Raw genomic sequence first — 21544 nt, forward strand, 5'->3', positions numbered from 1 at the left:
ACTTCACATTGAGGTCCTGCATGGAGACAGTGGCGGCGGTCACTAACTTTTCTCACCGACTGCAGACCAAGACGAGTGAAGTACACCAGGTCAACGCTCAACTCTCCCTGCTCCAACGCATGTACAAAGATGCGCGAGCAAAGATTTGTGCACTGAAGGCCGATAACAAAGAGCTGAAATGGCAGGCCACCTCTATGGCCCGATTTGGAGCACCTTCTTACTTCGCCTTTGACAGTCGGCGATGAGTCGACTCTCTCGGCGGAAACGCTGGAGCAGGGCCTTTGAGGGTCACCCAAGACGACAAAAAGAGAAAGAACTCGGCGGGAGAGTTGAATAAGTGAAGTCGGCACGCGGTCGTCACTTGAAACAAAACAAAAGATCTCTCTCCTTTTTTTTCTTTATTTTTTTCTTTATTTTTTGTATATATAGGTTTGTTTTGTTTTGAGTGGGCAAGTAGTTTCAACTCTTTTTTCTTGTATTTTCTGGCTTTTATTTTTGAGTTTTTTTTTTTTTTGAGTCTCTGTAATCGGGGATGTCCTCCCCTGACTGTAATAAAAATTAGTTTCGATTTTTCACATTAATGGCGTAACTGGCATGTCACTTTGAGTTTGAAAATAATTTTGTTTGATTGAATTTGAGAATAATTGAATTTTGAACTCTTAATTGGACATTGATTCCATACTGACCTGAATCAAAGAATGACTTAACGCAGGAAAAATGAAGCAAAACAATCCAAAAACATTTATGTACACCGACTGGTATGAATACACCGACTGGTATAAATACACTGATTGGTATGAAAGGAACACACTTATATACACTGACTGGTATGAATACCTTGACTGGTATGAATACACACTTATATACACTGAATAGTTGACTCGAGCGGTGGAGAAGACAGAATCTCTAACTCGACTATGCCCCTAGTTCATTGCCTTGACTCTTTTTTTTTTTTCTCTTGATTTTTTTTTGTAAAAATGTTTTGATCAACATAAGAGTATATTAGCATACTTATTCCATTTTCTATTTTGAAATCATGTAAGCTAAACTGTGAGCACTGAAAATTTTCCTTTTTTTAAGTCCAAAGCATGGTCCAAGTTTTGCAAAAGTGGAACAATTTTCGAGAAAAATAGTCAGCTTCATTCAAATTAATCAAAACCTATTTTTGCAAATAGCCACTACTCAACCAACATGGAATCAACCATCGGGGTGCATAGCCCCAAGCTAGATAATCAATGGGGATAACCAAACCGAGCCGATCCAAACCGAACAAAGCCGAGCAGAACTGGACCCAAACGAACTGAATTGAACGGAGCCAAATTGAATCAAACCAACTAAACCGAGCATAATGAATACAAACCAAGCAAACGTGGATAGGACAACCAAGTCGACTAAAGATACACCAATCAAATATGGACGAAATGAATGAGTTGAAAAATTATTGGGGCTGAACTTCACGATGAAGCTACCTACGTATCCTAAAGATAGGAATCAGGCCCTCGTAGTTTCGGTTAAGGTTCACTCGGGTATTGACACTCTCCTTTTGTGCTCTAACTTTGCCAAAGCTGCCCTTTCGGGTTTTCAACCTTGCGAGCCTTTCATTTTTTTTTTTCATTTTGTTCATTTCATTTTTTTTTAATTTCTTTTGAGTTTCTTTTTTTTTTTTTTTTTTTCTGCTCTAACTTTTGCCTAGGTCGCCCTTCTAGGTTTTCAGCTCAGCGAGCCTCTCAAAGGTTACTTTCATTTTAGCTTGTCCATGTTGATTGGGTGTGAAAACTCTAGGCCATCTATAAGAATGACTGCTACACTTGACCAGTAGATATGATGATATAGGGACTAGGCTAATTAGGTCTGAATTTGCCCCTAGTGTAGTGGATAGGAACTCGACTGTCCTTCAATAATAAAATTCATTCTTTCAAATTCTAGGTTTTGCCTTTCTGGGCGGTCGTCATTGGGAAACGATACAGTTTTAACTCTTTGATCACATCCAACTTTTTGCCCCTAGTTCATGGGCTGCTTCAAATCTAAATCACATCTGACCTTCTTGCCCATAGTTCAAGGGCTGTTTCCAATCTAAATCACAAGCCCTACATAGTTTTGGCTAAGGTTCACTTGGGTATTGACACTCTCCTTTTACGCCCTAACTTTTGCCAAAACCGCCCTTTCGGATTTTCAACCTTGCAAGCTTTTCATTTTTATTTTTATTTTTTTGTGATCTAACTTTTGCCTGGATCGCCCTTCCGAATTTTTAGCCCAGCGAGCCTCTCAAGGGTGGTACCTTATTGCCCCTAGTTCAAGGGCTGCCTCAATTTCAGCTATGCAAGCCTCACACTTTTGCCCCTAGTTCAAGGGCTGTTTCAAATCTGAATCACATTCGACCTTATTGCCCCTAGTTGAAGGGCTGCCTCCATTTGAATCACATCATGGCCCCTAATGCAAGGGCTATTTCCAATTCGGCTATGCAAGCCTTACACTTTGATTGATCATTGAATACTTCGAATCACGGTTTGAAAGCTAAGGAGCTAAGGAGGTCGGACCTCAAGTCAAAAGGGATCATGTGCTGTATAATCAATTCCAGGCATGTCTTCGTAGGACCACGCAAAAACAATTTTTGAAATCTCTTCACAAAGTGACTAATCACTCGTGCTCTTACGAAGACAATATAGAACCAATTTGGACCAAGCCAGGATCCTTTTCAATACCCACATTAACAGAAATGATTTTATTCATCAAAGGCTTAGCACACCTCTCTTCCTCTCAGTTGATCAAAATTTGCAAATCCCGAGGAAATTTTTCCTCTTTATTTTTATTAGAGTTTTGAAAAAAAATTTGAAAACCTTTGGTCAATGCGATGATTTAAAGGCACAAAGAAGTAGGCAGACTCTATGGCACTTTTATTGAAAATATATTTTGACTCAGCGATGACGCGCTTTTATTGAAAAGACATTTCGACACAACGATGACAACAGACTCAAAAAAAAAATGACAAAGAAGACCTAGACAGGACAGAAATGTCTAGGTTAGCACTCCCGAAATCAATAGACTCTGACTCACTAGAATGACTTGAGCCTATCCCATCTCTACAAACTTGGTGGAATCAAACTTAGACTCAATACTCAATTCAGAACTCAAAATAAAACCATTCTCAAATTGCCAATCAAAGTGTGGGCCAGCCACAATATTCAAAATAAAGTTTGTGCAATCAACAGGTGGTCACTCCCCAATCACAGAGATGGTCGGATATCCCACAAGTTCTATTTGTTTACACTCGTAGACTTTGTGGGATATCATACTTTTTTATTTTTTCTATTTTTATTTGTTTTTTGAAGTAATGGTGCTAAACTGAACTGCTTGAACCACTTATTTGAATTTGAGAACCCCTGGATAAATTCAATACATTGCACATAAGACATAGCAAGAAAGAGAACAAACACCCCTATGGAGGGTAGGGTTATCCTGTCCTAGCTTTTGAAATGATCTGGGGTTTCACTATTCAAACAAGTGGTATCATACATCCTAGGAATGAGAGAGCATCTTGTCCTAATTTTGAAAGGTACTATAGCTCACTATATGTACAAGGTTAGCTCTATTCTACGGGTTGAAGTCAAGGTGGCGTTACCAAAGAGTCCTTTGGGTCATAACCAATGAAGATCTTAGGAACTCAGAAGAGTCAATATTAGCCTCTCTTCAAAGTCTGAGAACTTTCAGATCTCAAAAGATTATAACACAAGGCCTCCAAAGTAACGTAGAGATAGGTGTAGTGTCACAAAAAAGTGTGCTTGTGCTCCCAGTATCTGGGCAACACAGGAACTTTCAGTGCACCAATGTATGCAATGCAATAAACATATAATTGAAAATAAAAGTCATATCATGGAGTTCGAGTCAAGGTTTCATAAAATCCCCAGCAGAGTCGCCAGAAACTGTAACATGCCCGGAGGGTACCCGTGCGCATTAAACAGTTCGGACCCTCGATCTCTTTGATCTAGTCTCACGAGCGCTGCAATGTGAAACATGGATGAGAGTCCAGATTTGACAACGTTTATTGAAAATCAATTTTATTGCAAAACTTTTTGCCAAAAATGGACTGCGTCATCAGATCTCAAAGTTGCCACCTAATATTTATTTTGAGAAAATTAGGAAACCCATGACTCGTGCCAAGGCCACTGTTCATCATAACCAAAGATGCTTGGCTCGGAACCTTAGGTATAAAAGGGGGAGGTCAATAATAAGCACCTCCGCTCACCCAACCAAAGATCGACCTCTACTAAACCATGATATGAATTTTATTTTATTTATATGTTCATGTTCTGATTATTTAATAAATTCTAAAATTTACTATGTGAAGTATACAAGTATAGACTATGCCATTCATTTTGGAACAATTTGATATCATACATTTTGAAAGAGTTTTGACAATATACAACCCAAATAAATTGAGTTTACAAGCATGAAAAATCAACATCATTTCAAATTAAGCGACACAACCTCCATCCACTGGCATTCATACAGTTATATCAAGTAAGTAAGTAGCCACATGGTAGGATGCTTAAACATAATAAGAAAAACACACACGAGCCGGATGCTAAAGCATAAAAACTTATATATTTACTGACGTCCCGCGAACAGCTACAAAACAAAGTTAGTAAAACATGCATGATCTTTATATACAAAATCCTAATACAATTCACTCATGAGATGCAACTAAAGATTCGGCTTCTAAAATATGACATGTGAATTATCTTAAGAACATGAGGTAGCGCACATAACCACATAGGAATTGATTAAATCCACAAATACAAACTTAGCCGAATCAAGATGCATGAATCATGGATGACATGTGAATTATCTTAAGAACATGAGGTAGCGCACATAACCACATAGAAATTGATTAAATCCACAAATACAAACTTAGTCGAATCAAGATGCATGAATCATGGATGCAAAGCATGAATATGATGAAAAATAAATATGATGTTTATGTACAAATAAGGAAAGCAAGTAAAAGAATGGGATAAAAAGAAGTGGGGCGGGAAATTATTACAACACTTTGAATAAATTATTACAGACCAAATACGAGAAAGATGAGGGAATATTGCAATAAAATAAAATAAAATAAAGCCTCACAAAACACTCAAAATAAAAATAAACAAAATAAAAGCTTCACGTTCCTTGGAATCGTCGACGAAAATTGGTCAACATTAGGAGATTACGCCATCTTGTCCGAAAGAAGCTAACCAACCGGCCAAATAGGCCGAGCAAAACCTGTTTTGTTGCGAAACCAAAAAAAGGAACAAACAAAAAATATGTAAGTGGCTCAATTAACGACTACCGGTTAGCTTACAACACAATTGATATGAAACAAGAGTAAGCAAATAAGTACAAAAATAAAAAATAAAAAATAAAAAATAATAATAATAATAATAATAACAATAATAATAATTTATTATTATTATTATTATTATGAGCTAAACAAACCACTTGGATTATAACAAAACACTATGAAATAAGAAGTAAGAAAATAAATATGAGATACAAAATATAAAAAAAAAAAAATGAAAGACTAGAAACTCACCTTCCAAAAAAAGATTGAACTTCTCGATTTCCAAAATTCCTCTTGATCACCCTCAAGTGTATGAATTATATTCTCAATCTTCAATTTGAAAGCTTGGAATTCTTGCTAGAATGATGGCTTGGAGATGTATGTGGTCAAAAGTGATTGTTTCTCTTGTTTTTGCTCACTTTTACCAACACCCACTCTTCCTCTTGATCAAAGCTACTGAAATTCGAGTATTTCATAATTTTTGAAGGAGTTTTGGATGTCGAAAATATGAAATTTCAGTTTATATGGAAGGTATATGGAAGATAGAAGTGTGTTTAGCTCAAAAACTCAACTTTTCTCTATTTTCTTCCTTGTTTCTCTAACTCAAATGTTCTCTCCTTAATCTATTCTCCTCCTCCTCTCAACAATCAGATGTATACTTATAGGCTAAGCAAGTGGAGAAATGGTGGAAGACATGGTGGAAGACAAGATAGAGCATATATGAAGGTAATGGAGCTAAAGGAACACTAATAGAGCTAATGGGAGTAAAAATGGAGCATTATCTTCAATGGAGCAAATACTAGGTAATGGGAGATGAGTATACATGCATTGGGACATGTTTGGGTTAGAAAATGGGTCAATGGGGTGTCCCAACCGAACCGAACAATGGGCTGCTGCTGTTTTGGGCTGAGTCAACAAAATCTATTGTTAAGCCCAACTTCAAATGGGCATATCTCCCTCGTTCGGATTTGGTTTTAGGTGGTTCTTGGGTCTAAATTGAAGCCCTAGAAGTCTACTTTCCAATGATGGTGTCCTCACATTTAAATTCCAAGTGTACAAATAGATATGCCTAATTTAGTGAAGGCTGTCTCACGCTGGGTCAACAAAATCTACTCTTAAGCCCAACTTCAAATGGGCATATCTCCCTTATCCGGACTTACTCTTAGGTGATTCTTGGGTCTAAATTGAAGCCACAGAAGTCTACTTTTTCAATGGTAGTGGCCTCACATTCAAAATTCCAAGTGTACAAAGAGATATGCCTAATTTAGTGAAGATTGTTCATTTCCTTCTTAATGATTTGATGCTCATTCTTTTCTAAAACTCGTTTTCTTCCATCCCCTCCTATTTCCTTCAACTCCAAACCTATAAAAAAAATGTTTTTAAATATTTCTCAAAGAGTTCACCTCTCTTCAATTTATTTTCCCTTTGTCCTTACTCGGTTTACTGGCAATATTTTAATCGAAATTGGAGCCTCGGGACATCGTAGAAACATTAAAAAAAAATTATTTTGAAAAGAGGGTTTTAAGGTCTGAAATAGTTTGGCCAAAAAATGTGTAAACGTTGGGATTAAAGCTTAAATTCCATCTTTCTTACTGAGGACTCTGTGAGAAACACATTCTAATTGTTATCATCGGGTAATCAAAAGAAAGCGCCCAAGTCTTAAGGCCGGTCAAAATGGGGTGTCTACAGCTACTACCATGGCCTTTTTGTTTCTTTTGTAGTCTTTTCCATGATTTTTCAATTTTGGACAAACCATCTTCATATGTCCAGATTCTTGCACTCATAGCAAATAATAGGCTTTTTCTTGTTATCTTTGTTGTATTCTTTCTTGAAATGTCTTATTCCTCCATAATTGTTTTTCTTGAAGTGTTTTTTGAGATTTCTACTAAACATTGCATAGCTTTCATCCCCACTGGAGTTTTCATGTTCTTTTTCATTTGATGAGGCTTTGAATGCAATTCCACTTTTCTTTTTGTTTTCAACATCCTCATGTCCTTTTATGGTGATCTCATGAGTCATAAGGGAACCCATAAGCTCATCCAATCCAAGTGTGGAGAGATTTTTGGCTTCTATAATGGCCGTGACCTTTGCTTCCCAATTCTTTGATAAACACCTAAGAATTTTTTTCACCAACTCACTGTTAGTATAAATTTTGCCAAGAGATTTCAAAAAATTTATAATTTCAGTAAATCTAGTAAACATACTTGAAATAGATTCATCAGAGTTCATTTTAAACAATTCATAACTATGAACAAACATATCAATACGAGATTCCTTCACTTGGTTTGTACCTTCATACGTTATCTCAAGTTTGTCCCAAATTTCTTTTGCCGAATCACAACTTGAAATTCTATTATACTCCTTAGAGTCTAATCCACAAACAAGGGTGAGTTTGGCTTTAGTATTGGCTTGCAATAATTTATGATCCCTCTCATCACATTCATCTTCAGTTTTAGGTACACTAATATTGTCTACTAATTTGGTAGGAATTTTTGAACCTTTGGTGACAATAATCCACATGGCATAATCAGTGATTTGTAGGTATAGGGTCATCTTATCATTCCAATGACTATAGTTGTTTCCGTCAAACAATGGTGGCTTATTTATGCTTGTCCTTCAGCTAAGGTTGCCATGGATCGAAACTGCCAAATGGTTAAATTTAAAACAAGAGTCTAGGCTCTGATACCAATTGTTACCCAAAAGACAACCTAAGAGGGGGGTGAATTAGGTTTTTACAAATAAAAATAATAATACCCTAATAAAAATTATGACTAGCACACTAGATAAATATAGTTAATGAAATAACAATAATTAAAACAAGTGTTTTAACAAATATGTCAGTTAATAATTTTAGCACAGTGAAAATATAAAATATAACTATGGCAATTTAAATAAAACAAAGAGATAAGGGAGAGAGAGGTAAACAAATTTATAGTGGTTCGACTTCAACTCGGCCTACGTCTACTCCTCAAGCTTCACTTTAAATTTTTCACTATACTTTAGCTTTACAGGGTGCTAGCAACCTTTTCACAGATGCAGCAATCCTCCACAGATTTTACACAGACTTTCTAAGTCAATAACACTGAGTGTACTATACTCTTACAAGGTTGAAAAGAATGTGTTTTTGCTTTCACAGAAAGTTATAAGAATTATCTCTCAAAGATAGATGTAAAAATGAAACTCTGATTTTTCTGTAAACCTCACACAGGAAAGATGAGCTTAAAGCTATACGTCTCAGTGTATAATTTCTGAAAGAGAATGTAAACAAAAATTGAAGAACACTTCTCAGAGAATTTTTCAGAGAATAGATGTGAGTGATTATAGATCAAATAATATTTTCTAGTTTTTTTTTGTAACTAGCTTACATTAGAGGCTTTGGTATATATAATGAAACTTATAGCCGTTGTATTCATTTGAATATCTTTCACTCCATCATTACTAATTTGAATATCTTCCACTCCATCATTACTAATTTGAATATCTTTCACTTGAACATTTTGGCCTGCTATTGTGTTGGGCTGTTTAAACCTCTGTTTTGGGCTGTTTAAACCTCTGGTTTGGGCATTATTTTTGGGTTGAAATGAACTCCTGATTTAAACAAATATTAAATACATTCACACAATATTTAGGATAAAAGTTTAGGTGAGAAATAATGGGACAAAATAAATTTTGATTCTATTTTTCTCTTTCAAATAAATTAAAACATAATTAAATAAATTATCAAAATAAATTTTGGATTCTATTAAAACATAATTAAATAAATCATCAAAATAAATTTTGGATTCTATTTTTCTTTTTCAAAGAAATTAAAATATAATTAAATAAATTATCAAAATAAATTTTGGATTCTATTTTTGTTTTTCAAAGAAATTAAAATATAATTAAATAAATTATCAAAATAAATAAGTCTAACCAAGTGTATTTTTTGAATTTTTTAAAAAAAAATGTGTAAAAAAGTAGAGAAGGTGGGTAAAAAAATAGAAAGGATATGTTGATAAATGTTGATTGATGTGACTTAAATAAGTGTATATATGTAAAAAAAATACATTTTTTTAGTATATGCCAAACACCTACTAAATAAGAGGTGTAACTCGAGCAGATTATGCCTCCGTTTGGGAAGTGGGTTGGCTTTTTGACTTTTTGGCTTTTTTGGCTATTTGAGCCTGGGCTCAAAAGCTTGGTTTGGGAAGGACTTTTTGGCTTTTTGGCTTTTTTGACTTTTTTTGTGAGAGAAGAGTGTAATGATTATGGATTGGATGTGATGTTTTGTTTGTTGTGGCTCAAATAACCTATTCTGTCTTTTGTGGCTCAAAGAGCCAAAAGAGCCCAAATGAGCTCTTCCCAAACGACACCATAGCTGAGAAATTGTCCAAATCTAGCTAGGGTTTATTTCTTAGTTCTAGATCCCTACGCAAACAACTACGATATAGACCACTAGTAGAGCTGTTCTAAAAACAACTCTATTGAGCTGGCATCCCCCTCCTCCCTGAAAAAAAAAAAGGAAAAAAGACAAAACATAAAGAGAAAAAAAGACAATTTAATGCTCTTTTAATACTCCCTTTTTAGTACTCTAAACCATTTTTCCTATGCAAATTGTGCTAAGAGTTATTTAGGCCCGTCAAAGTTCGAATTATAATTAAAAGTTATATGCCTAATCCCTTCCCGAGATAGGCCCAATTTGTCTGAATTGCTCGAAAGGTACATAATTTTTTTTTTGTGCGACTAGATTAATTAATTTGTTAAAATTATATTCTATTAATATTTTTTATAAAATTATTAATAGCATTAAAACAATTAATCTATATATTGTGAGATAACTGAAGAGAATAGAGAAAACATAACGTGGTTTTTTTAATTTTTGAGTGATAAAATAAAATAGTAAGACTTTGTGTTAGATTAATTGTGTATATAATATGTGTGTATATGTTGGAAAACATTGTGCAAATAGCTAACAATTTATATGTATATAATATTGTACTCAAATTCTATAAATAAATAAAAAAAACTAAACTCGGGTCGTTGATGTTTAGCCCGACCTTTAGGAATTGGAAGGGCCGAGGCCAACTATAAAACTAGAAAGTACACAGCCTTTCCGTCAGTTATTCTCCTACTTTTGTTCTTCAAAAATCAATTCGCAATTTTCAACACCGACTTCAACAAAAGTGTAGGCCAAAGAGGAAAAACGCCATTGCCACACGACTCTCTGTCTCTCTCTCTCTCTCACATGTCACATTAGGTTAAATTATAAATACGCATTTTGAGATTTGTTTAGAGGATAAATTATTTTTTTATAATTTTAAAAATTATAAATATTTTTTATTAAATTTTTTTATTTAATAAAATTAATTAAAACAATAAAATCTATAATTATTTTCTAATATAATAATAAAATTATCTAAATTATTAATTGGAACATATTTATAATATCATTAAAAACTGTTAATTGAATTTCATGATTTATTAATAATATGAACAACTTGTTACAAAATTAGAAATTTTAAGAGCTGAAATTTAATTTCTAAAACTAGAGAGAGTGATTCATATTTTAATTAAATTTTATATTTATAATTTATCTAATATTTTAATAAAAAAATGATCATAAATTACCATATTACTCTTTCTATTTTTTTTTTTTTTTTTTTTTATACATTTCTAAAATAGTTTTTTTTTTTTTCAAACGAGAGTTGGTCCTAGATTTATTCATTTATTTATTGTAAGAAATCGAAATACTCTCATGTCCTCAATCCCCTTCAATCTCTCTCTAATCTTCTCAGATTTCGACGCTTATTCTATTCAATTTAATCGAAACAGAGCTTCAAAAATCCGAGACCGAAATGGGAATTCCATCGACGATGAGGGACGCTTGGGCAAACCGAAGAAATTCGCATTTGATTGCTTCACCCGCTGAGGATCAGAAGATTCTGAATTCACGCCGTTGCACTCAAGGTCTGTTTCTGACTAGTTTTTGAGTGTTTGGTTGATGAGAAAATCGGAAATTATGTATGATTCATGGGTTTAATTTTACCAATGCTATTATTTGTTATAGATCATGGGTTGATATTGAATGGTGTTTCTGGAATTTGCAGAGGGTGTTCGAGCAGGAGTGAAGGCAGCTTCCATTGCTTGTGTTGCCAGTGCTGTGCCTACTGTATGTGATCTTTATCACTACTTTCTGTATTCACTGTGTATACAATTTCTGGATTTATTTGGGACATTTTACTGGTTTATCAGTACACTTTCAATGTGGGTATTTGGCATTCATAACTGTTCAATAACAAGATTGATTCACATAAAAACCACCAAATCGGTAGGTATCATTTCAGATAGAAAACAATCACTTGCTTTAGGGGGGCCAAGCGAGAATTTTTGTTGAGAGAGGCAAAGTTATAACTTATACTCAACTTTTTCCTATTTGACAATCTCATGCTCATTATCTTAAACGAAGAAAATCCCAAATATATGTGGCCAATGTGGAAATTCCGGAGGAGCAAGAACAAAATTTCATACGGGCAAATCAAAAATAAGTTTGAAACTATCGATAGAAATAATATTTGGACTTTTAGTGGGGATAAATTAATGATTAAAAAAAAAACTATAGGCAAAAATGATATTTTCAAATTTTTGGTGGGGGAACTTTTGTTTTTAAAACCGTAGATAAAAAACTCATTTCCCCAAAGCACAGGGGCAATTGCCTCCACTTGCCTTATAATGCCTCTGCTCATGCTTGGCTAGGGGGTCATAGTCATTGAAGAGAATTGGAGAAGAACTAGGGCGGTGTTTGATTCGCTAGAATGAAGGTTGGTATCAAATGGTCACTCCATCGAAATACCCATTCCTAAATTTGGTTCAGTAGAAACGAAAGAATGTACATCCCAACGGAATCACAATTCACCAATTTAGAAAAATGGTCATTCCGTTGAGCATGTCCAATGGAGTTGGTATAATTGTTGCTATTGCTAAATTATAGCAACTTTGCCAAAAAAGCAAGCTCTTGTGAGAGCATCTTCAATGCTAAAATAGGTAGTCAAAGTTAAATTTTGGCAATGCAATAGTATGAAAATTTCAAATTTTAGCAATGTTGCTCCACCGGTGCACTAGCTATTTGTTCTATTTTCTTTAGAAAAATCAAATCAAAATGTTATTTGTGGGTCCCATTAAGAAAGAGAGAAAATGCGCTCTAGCTAAAATTTGACATTTTGCCAAACCTTGTGTCAAATTTGGTACAAAATTTGGCAATGCTATATTTTGACAACCCTTTTAGCATGTCGTTGGTGCTTGTTTTCTTTGTTCAAGTTGCTATAATTTAGCAATAACAATCACTATAGAACCTCCACTCACCAAATGGGTTGCCAAACTTTGTACTAAATTTGGTACAAGATTTGACAAAATGCCAAATTTTAGCAAGAGCTTAGTTTTCTCTTTCATAACGGGACCGTAGTTGTCAAATCGAGAATCATATCGTGAATCGAAATCCTAATTTTGCAAATCGTGAATCGAATCGAGAATCATTAAGATTCGGTACAACAAACTATAATAAATGATATCAAACATTCTATATATGAAAAAGAAAAGAAATAAATTGATTTTGGCACATATTATAAAATAATTCTTATTTAAGGACATGTTTACACCACCCAATTGGGAAGGCATTTCCTTCGTAGCAAGAGACCTAGGTCCAAATCCCAACAACCATAAAAATTATTCAAAATCCGCAATCTAATTTTTCTTAACATTCAAAAAATGGTGTGAGAACTCTATATAGAATATAATAAGAAGAACGATTAGGTGAAATTCTTTATTTTAAAACGTAAAACACTTTAAGAGGTATATATGTTTGTTGTTCAAAAAAAGTTATAAAATAAAATAATTTTGTGAAACCATCCAGTTTGACTGACTTAACCATGTAATATTGAACTATATTTATTTCACTAAATAGCAATAGATAATTTATAAGTGCAAGTTATTTTAACCTTAAACATCCTTAAAAGATATGCCACGATATTCTTTTTAAGGAAAAAAGATTTTAAGGACATCGTGGCTTTGACTGAATCTGTTTGAATCCTTTTAAAAACCTCTAATCACCAAAATAATAACAAATCATGCATATGTATTAATTGTTTTCATATCAAAACACTCTTAGAAGTTGTATTATGTCATTTTTATTACTATAAAAAAAAGAGTTAAAAATGGTAGAAAATTATCTAACACGATGGTTTTAAGAATTGTATGAATTGTAAAAAGTGAATCAAATCGTAAATCGATTGTGAATTATATGATTTACCATAAATTCTATCTCCAAATAGATTTACCTATAGATTCATATTGATCTATGCATGAATCGCAAATTGAATTGTAAATTGAATAGTGAATTGTAACATTTTGATAACAGAGAATGGGACCCATAAATAGCATTTTGATTTGATATTTTGTAAAGAAAATAAAAGAATGGCTAGTGCATTGCTAGAGTAATATTGCTAAAATTTAGCATTTCTACATTGTAGCAATGCAAAAATTTGGCTTTGACTAAATTTTTGCTATGTTGCTCCATTGGTGCACTAACCATTTCTTCTATTTTCTTTACAAAAGGTAAAATCAAAATGTCATTTGTGGGCCCCATTGTGGAAGAGAAAGGGGGAGGTGCTTTAGCTAAAATTTGGTATTTTGCCAAATCTTGTGCCAAATTTGACACAAAGTTTGGCAATGCCATATTTCGGCAACCCATTTGGCATGCCATTGGAGGTTGATTTTTGGGTGAAGTTGCTGTAATATAGCAACTCCATTGGAGTTGTCTAAGGAATAGTCATTACATTCCTGCCCAAAATCATTCCAACGAACCATAACATCACCTAGCTGTGCGGAGCAAGGGAATGTAGTTTACTGTTGCTTAGTGTTACAGTTTTAGGATGTTCCTTTCATCCTATATCAAGTGGAGTTTTGTTGAATGTTACACTAACTTAGTTTCGTTATTTCACACCCTACATAAAAACATATATTAAATATATCACCATGTACTTGTATGGAGATATATATTTACATTTTATGTACTATTGTATATCTTGAAAACAAAGAACGGGGCTCTTTGACAACCTCTGGAAACTGTAAACTTAAGCAGTTCCTCCTTTAAGCATGCCTGATAAATGCCAACAGTTGGTTTATTATTGCTCTAAATTGTTTTGTAACCTTGACCAGATAACTTATGACAGGAAAGCTTTGAAGTGTTCCCATTTCTGAATGTGGAAACTGTTGAAAAGCTTGATATAGATTGTTGGGCCTATTTCCTAATAGCTTGGGCTTTTGGGAAAATTGATAACTTAACATGGTAACAAAGCAATGGTTGAAAGAGGTCTTGGGTCCAAGTCTCAGTATTGACATTTTGTTTCAGTCCCCGTTTGATATCTTCTTTTCTATTTGGTTGTCTGCTTCTCCTTCAGCTTGGTTCTCTGTTTGTCTCTCCACATGCAAGACGAGGTTGCACACAAGGGAGGGTGTTGAATAGCTTGATATATATTGTTGGGCCCATTTCCTAATAGCTTAGGTTTTTGGGAAAATTTATAACTTAACAGAAATCACAAGGATTGGTACATTCAGTTGATGATAGCTTGGTTTTTTATTAATTTTCTTTTCCTTTCTTTTTTTCACTGAACGAACATTTTCTATATGTGGATAAATCTATGCCTGTCAGATTCACAGTAGTTCTAAAATGGCGATTCAAAGTCTCAAGTTCTTCATTTTGAGGATGCTTAAGCATGTTTGTTCCATATAACTTTTCTTGTTATTTGTAAAGCACAGAAGGTACCAATCTTGTCTCCGGCAGTTTTATAAACAGCATGGAGTGTGGAATACCTGTCTTGAACTAAATGACTTGCTGAGTTATTTTTCCTCCTATAAAGTGAAGCTGTTAACCATGTAAACACAACTATCACCCTAACTTTCACAGTAGCATACCTCATCATGTTGTCTTTTCTCAACCTCTTATCTTATCAGTGGCTTGTTTGTTGACCTACAAAACTAGCTCAATATATGTCTATGTTGATTCTTGACTTTGAATTCATATTTAAAAAATAAAAGTAAAAATCAGAGATTATGTTTTATTATGAGGAATTTTTGCTCGCTTGTCAATATAATCTCAATGCTGTTGGATCAACAGAAGGTAAGTCCCAGTTACGCTGCTGCTGTAAAGATCATTTATGGAGTTAAACTTGGCAATATAGGTTTAAGGGAGACCCTTGTTTTTGTAATTTTATTTGTATCGAGTTTCAGATGTGGAATATTGGATGTGTGATATTGGTATTTTTGAAAGGACATAAAAATAGTAGTTGCATGTTTTTTGGCTGGCCTTGCTGACATATACTTTCTACCCTTTGATACATGGAGTGGCAGCTCATCATATATCTTCTAAATTCTAATGTTTTCTGTGTGACTTGCATATGGGCAGTTGGTTGCTGTTCGTGTGATTCCTTGGGCAAAGGCAAACCTCAATTATACAGCTCAGGCACTCATCATATCTGCTGGTACGATCAGAGTGTATACTTGTTTGATGAACATTGTTATTATATAGTTGAACCTAGAATTTTTCATTTACCCCTCCTCGTGCCAATGGAAGTATTGAGGAGTATGGAAAACAAACCTTGTTTCATCATTTTTACTGGTGCTCCAAAATACATGACATTTGTTTAAGGATTTGGTATCATCTTTAGGTGAAGTACAATTAAGAGGAAATCACATGTTATATTGACAAATTCATGAGGAATACATGCATACTTGTATCTAGATTGGAACATGCTGTTTTTCCTTGTATTTATTTGTATCTACATATTATTTTCGTGGACTTTTGATGTTTTGTGGTGTATTGGTCTGATATGGTACTGAACTGACTTCATCGTGTCAAAACCTGCTTTTTAAACATTGATAACAATGCATGCTCATTTTTTAGGAAGTGAAGAGTTACAAAATTAAGTTAGGTGGTTCAAGTGGAACTATTACTTCGTTTCTTCAATGATAAGCATTGTTGTTAAATCGTGAATCCTAAAAGTCATTTATTTAGCATAATATATAATTATATATATACACACATAAAATACACATATAGTGTTTAAAATGAAATAAGCATCACTATAACTAAAATGTATATATGTATATACATATAAAATTACATATATCAATATAACTGATTAATCTCATTTTTTTTAAATTTTTTTGCGAAAACAGCGATGTTTAATGCATTATGCAAACATAATTTAATCACGGTGAATCAAAATAACTTGATTTAAGATTCAACAACATGAATCAAGTCATTTTGATTGAGACTCATATCGAATCCAATCTTGAATTGTAAGATTCTAACCGCCATGATTATAAGAGTTAATATATATATATATATATATCATTCTGTCACACTTTCAATTGGAATTATATAATATCATATGAACTATGGAAGTTTAGCAAAGGCTATTGTCAAACAATCAGCCATTTCCTTTTTTGGTTTTTCTAATCTTAATTTGTCATCTGGGTAGGGTGGTCATCATGTTGGGTTTCAATCTATCTATATATGTTGCTATCCATCTATATATTCAGCAATCTATCGATATCAATTTCCGTAATTTTTGTATATCTATCCGCATCTTTTGCTGTTGCAAAAATCACAACTTTGATTGATGAATCTATCTATATCTCAGTTGATTTCGAATAGGCTCTCATCATAAATGGCTATGTGCCGATGTTTGGAAAATTTGATGACTAGCTTTGTTTGTTAATGAACAGCATCCATTGCTGCATACTTCATCACTGCTGACAAAACCATCCTGGAATGTGCAAGGAGGAATGCACATTATGAAGCACAGCATGATAAATCATCGACCTGAGATTGTTGATCTGATACAGTGCTACTGCAATTCCCCTCCTGTTTTACTACTTAGTGTTCTATGTTGTATGTGTTGCTGCTACTGTCAGTATCATTTTTCAGTACTGTTTGCGAGATAAATGTGTTGTAATGTACCGAGTCAGATTGTTCTAGTCTTGGCACAAGGATTTTTGTTCAACCATTTTGCGTATGTTAACTCTCGCTCCAATGATGAGATAAATGCCTAGTCTTTTGCATATATAACCATTTTCCGAGATAAATGCCTAGTCTTTTGGAGACCTTGTTGAGGTTGTAAAAAGTGAGAATGGTCAGCTATTGGAGCCTGTAAGAGATACTATTAGCACAAGATTTTTTTGATTGGCAATACTATTAGCACAACATATACTACAGTATTAAAATAAGTGTTTTTTTTATTTTTTTATTATACTGTGCTATCAGTAATGCACTATTACACTAACATATCACTCTATCAGTAATCCTTATATATAACTTGTCTTGATCTTACATCACTGCGACAGTGATGGGGTTTTTTTTTTTTTTTTGATCAAGTGACAGTGATAGTTGGTTCACTTAAATATAGCTTCTCTTGATCTTATGAATGGCAGCCGAGTATTTTTAGGCCTCAGTCTGAACATAAAAAATGAGGCCTATTTTACTAGGCTTTTGAAAAATTGTGACTTCCACTATAAGGCTTGTTTGTTTTCAAAGATAGAATGGAAGAGATTGATAGTGAAGGGATTAATAGTGAGGGGATTGATAGTGAGAAATTGTTAAATTATTTTTATATAAAATAATAAAATAAATTAATTAATTAAACATTAATATTTAAAAAAAAAATTCAATATATAAAAAATAAAAAAATTTATAATCTCCTCACTATTTTTCTAATACCATCTCTACCTTCTCACTATGAATCCTCCTTTCAAGGGTATTAGTAATACCAAAGTATTGGTAGTCCTAAAGTCATCTTTCAAAACAAACAAGGTATTAGTAATACGAAGGTATTAGTAGTCTCAATCCCCTTCTTATAATCTCAAACAAACGGGACCTAATTTTCTTGATAGGCCTTTGGCCACACTTTAAGTAGTCTAATGGATTAGACACGTCTAACTTCTTATTCGGAGTACAATAGCAAATAGACTGGGGATGGAACTAGTGAAACTACAGTAGTTCATTTTTCATTGTGCCTATAATTTTGGATTTTGAATTCAAACAAAAAAAAAAAAAACAAAAAGTTTCTCCTTCTGTTTTTTATTTATTTATTTTTTGTTTCTTTCTCACCATAAATCCCTACACAATTTCATAGTCCAAATGTACCAAGGTAAACCTAGCTTGCCTGTTTTGCTGGCATTATTTTCTGTTTAGCTTTGATATTCTATTGTCTTTTCTTCTCTCTCCTTATGCCAACCAAACAGAAGTAAGATCTTTCCAGTTTGGTTTTGATTTCCATGCTTTGATTTTGGTGACTACTACTTGAAGTAGGCCAACGGAAAAAAAAAATTCAAACAAAAAACAAATACACAAGCAAACAACCTGAAATATCAATCTTAATAAAAACACTCGCACAAGCATAAAAATCCAAATTTCATTATATTCCAATAAATATCAACATAATCTTCCGGAACCAACTGGGGCTAGCCCAGTTGTCCACTCCCCTTGCACTTGACTAGGAGGTCAAGAAAAAAGGTTAAAAAAAATGCACCCTTCCACACGGGGTTACAATGACAAATAGCTTCATACAAGGAAGAAGACCATATTCTTCCTTTTTAGCAATCCCCACATGTTTACCACTACTTCGAAATATGTAAATACTACTACAATGCAACAATTCCAACTTGACCCACCAAAAAAGAAAGGGAAAAAAACAAAACAATCCAGCTACAGGTCGGTAGATACAAGCTCCCCAAAGAAAAGAGGAGAAGGGTAAAGGCGAAAGGGGATTGAAAACCAAAAAATGAAAAATAATAGAGAAGGAAAACATAAGAACACAACTAGAGACCCTGATCAATGAGATAATCACCCAGCCTTTCCACAATCATGTTGCACTGACCAGGAGGCATAGGTTCACCATATATTCCAATTATCAAAGCCTGATTAGTCTTCTTGACAGTAACACCACCAGGGCCCTGAAAGGGGAAACAAAATTGCATTGTAGTAGTTTAGTTTTACACAAATATAATAAGAAATTTGGACATGAAAAACACAAATTACATTGTCATGTAATGATAATGGGGCCATATTATCACATTCTGTCAAACTCAAATTGAGGGCATAAGATAAAATTCAGGATGCAAATTATCAGTCAAGCTCAAGAGAATACCAAATGGTGTTGGCAATTTCAAAATTCAAGGTGGCATAGGATTCACTGGTTTAAAAAATCAAACCATATAGATGTGATATGTCACCACCACATAATAAACTGCATTACTAGTACTTTAAAGACAATAGCTGCAACAAAACCAATTGATTACCAAATATAATACTAGTACCCATTCAATTGATAAAAATCTACATGGAAACACTATGTATACAACGTAAATTAAGCCAGTCAAACATGCCTTATTTGATTCCCATATGTAATAGTTATTATCTTTTCTTTTTTTTATTATTTTACTTTATATAAATATATAATAGTTATTAGACATCGAGAAGTATAAATGCAAATAAACAATTGACATCTTTGAACAATCCATAATGATGAAACATTTGGAAAGGAGCTCCTAAAAGATGTAGTACAAGAATGAGGCATAATGACGCCAAATCAACTGACTTATTACCTTCTTTCCTCTTATGACAGCCCCAGGTTCACCTTGGATCACCATATACTTTGTCCCACCAAGGTGTAAACCAGTTGGTGCTAGCACTCCAGGTTCAGAAAAATCATTCATAATGGCAGTTATTTCTTCAGGCTTAAACTGCAAAAGCAATCAAATAAACAATTAATGTGAATTCTAAAGATAATTAAAAAGCCAAGTTCAAATAGCATATAACAAATCATGTCCATGCATCTGTAGACACTGAGTGGGGTAGACCAGATAATTATCCACCCCTACGTCAGTTTCATCACTTAAACAAGCCTAAAAAACGAAATCTACATCACCGTTCATTTAATTGGAACAATTCTGTTTTCAAAACATGTTATCGGCATACAAACATATGATACACACACACAAAAGAAGAAGAAGAAGAAGAGGCAATGTTAAGATCATGCACTCATTGTAACTGCCCATAAAATCAAGGGCACAACTCAAGTTGTCATCAGTGGTTCCTTCATGAACACTGAAATGAAGACTTCTTGACCATTTTTACCATTTTCCATATGACTTTTTTTAACTAATTTTTCATGGTTATGATAAACTGTACAAGTCAAACAAGTGAACAACAGCTTGCTAAACTTTTTATGCTCTCCAAAATACAAATTCATATTCAATTTCTTATCTAATTAGTTTGTATGTGTATAAGCGAGTATTTATTGCTCGAATCTCATCAAAAAGTACAGCAAACCCAAAACCAAACCCAAGTACCAAAATTAAATAAAACCCTAAAAAAGCCGAATAAGCATGATAGAAACCCAAAAATTGAAAATAGCAAAATCGATTCAGTAATCATCAGAGTTGAACAATAAATAAAAACTCATCATTTACACCGAAACAAGTAAAACAGAGGACTTGGTGAGTCAGATCAAACCAAACCCAAACTGATCCAAAAAAAAAAAACCCAGTGAAGAAATTGAGAGAAGAATTGAATTGAAATGGATAGACCTGAGGGAAAGTAGCACTTTGGGCCCAGACACTGGCGTCGTGGCCGATGATGGCGGCGGAGGAGAGGTAATTGCCTTCGATTTCGCACATCAAGTGATCATCTACATATACTTGCCACGACATCTTTTGATTAATTTTGCAGGCTCACTCACTCTTACCCTCTTCTTCTTCTTCGATTTGAAACTATGGGTTTTGGGGATTTCTCAAACTTTGAAGAACAACCAGATATGAATTGCGAAGATATAAGAAGGAATTTTTGTGGTAGCGTTGAAAATGAGCTCCAAACATTTACCCGCACGCGGTTGTTGAATTGAATGTATGCAGCTTGTGGATCCTACCCACGAAAAACACTTTTTTTATTATTGGGGAAAAAAACATAAGGGGGATTTACAGAGTTTTTTTTTTTTTTTTTAATATTCTTAAAAAAAATAATTTAAAGAATTAACTACCTTTCAAATTATTTGAAAAACTAATCTGCTTTTTAAATCGCGTGTTGAAGATGTAATTTCATCATGTCATTATAAATTGTATTTTTAATATGCGATTTTAATGTGAAATTACATGTTAAAAATGCAATTTCAATTTTAAAATCGCATTTTGAAA

At 33.7% G+C, this 21544-nt stretch overlaps 2 protein-coding genes across 2 annotated transcripts; one reads left to right on the top strand and one right to left on the bottom strand.

Annotated features, from left to right (window-relative positions):
• The first annotated feature begins 10341 nt into the window (after positions 1-10341).
• LOC114305304 (early nodulin-like protein) lies at positions 10342-17440 on the top strand. The gene is made up of 4 exons (XM_082896244.1): positions 10342-11266; positions 11407-11468; positions 15756-15831; positions 17081-17440. The coding sequence occupies exons 1-4, from the start codon at positions 11155-11157 to the stop codon at positions 17179-17181; spliced, it is 351 nt and encodes a 116-aa protein (XP_082752370.1). The 5' UTR covers positions 10342-11154; the 3' UTR covers positions 17182-17440.
• A 1307-nt stretch (positions 17441-18747) lies between these two features.
• Positions 18748-21316, bottom strand: LOC114290134 (profilin-1). Its single transcript, XM_028234021.2, has 3 exons — positions 20942-21316; positions 19958-20095; positions 18748-19306 (listed from the first exon to the last, which is right to left on the bottom strand). Exons 1-3 carry the CDS (start codon positions 21062-21064, stop codon positions 19172-19174), a joined length of 396 nt encoding a protein of 131 aa, XP_028089822.2. The 5' UTR covers positions 21065-21316; the 3' UTR covers positions 18748-19171.
• Positions 21317-21544: the final 228 nt, after the last annotated feature.

Source organism: Camellia sinensis, chromosome 11 (genome assembly GCF_055761805.1).
Source record: "Camellia sinensis isolate YWXY chromosome 11, ASM5576180v1, whole genome shotgun sequence".
Classification (NCBI taxonomy): Eukaryota; Viridiplantae; Streptophyta; class Magnoliopsida; order Ericales; family Theaceae; genus Camellia; species Camellia sinensis.

Excerpts from the sequence above, each read along its gene's own strand:
- LOC114290134 (XM_028234021.2), bottom strand. The coding sequence starts at position 21,064 with ATGTCGTGGCAAGTATATGTAGATGATCACTTGATGTGCGAAATCGAA. Across the intron at positions 20,096-20,941 it reads AAAGTGCTACTTTCCCTCAG|TTTAAGCCTGAAGAAATAAC; the intron begins GTCTATCCATTT and ends TTGCTTTTGCAG. Across the intron at positions 19,307-19,957 it reads CTGTCATAAGAGGAAAGAAG|GGCCCTGGTGGTGTTACTGT; the intron begins GTAATAAGTCAG and ends TTCCCCTTTCAG.
- LOC114305304 (XM_082896244.1), top strand. The coding sequence starts at position 11,155 with ATGGGAATTCCATCGACGATGAGGGACGCTTGGGCAAACCGAAGAAAT. Across the intron at positions 11,469-15,755 it reads TTGCCAGTGCTGTGCCTACT|TTGGTTGCTGTTCGTGTGAT; the intron begins GTATGTGATCTT and ends GCATATGGGCAG. Across the intron at positions 15,832-17,080 it reads GGCACTCATCATATCTGCTG|CATCCATTGCTGCATACTTC; the intron begins GTACGATCAGAG and ends GTTAATGAACAG.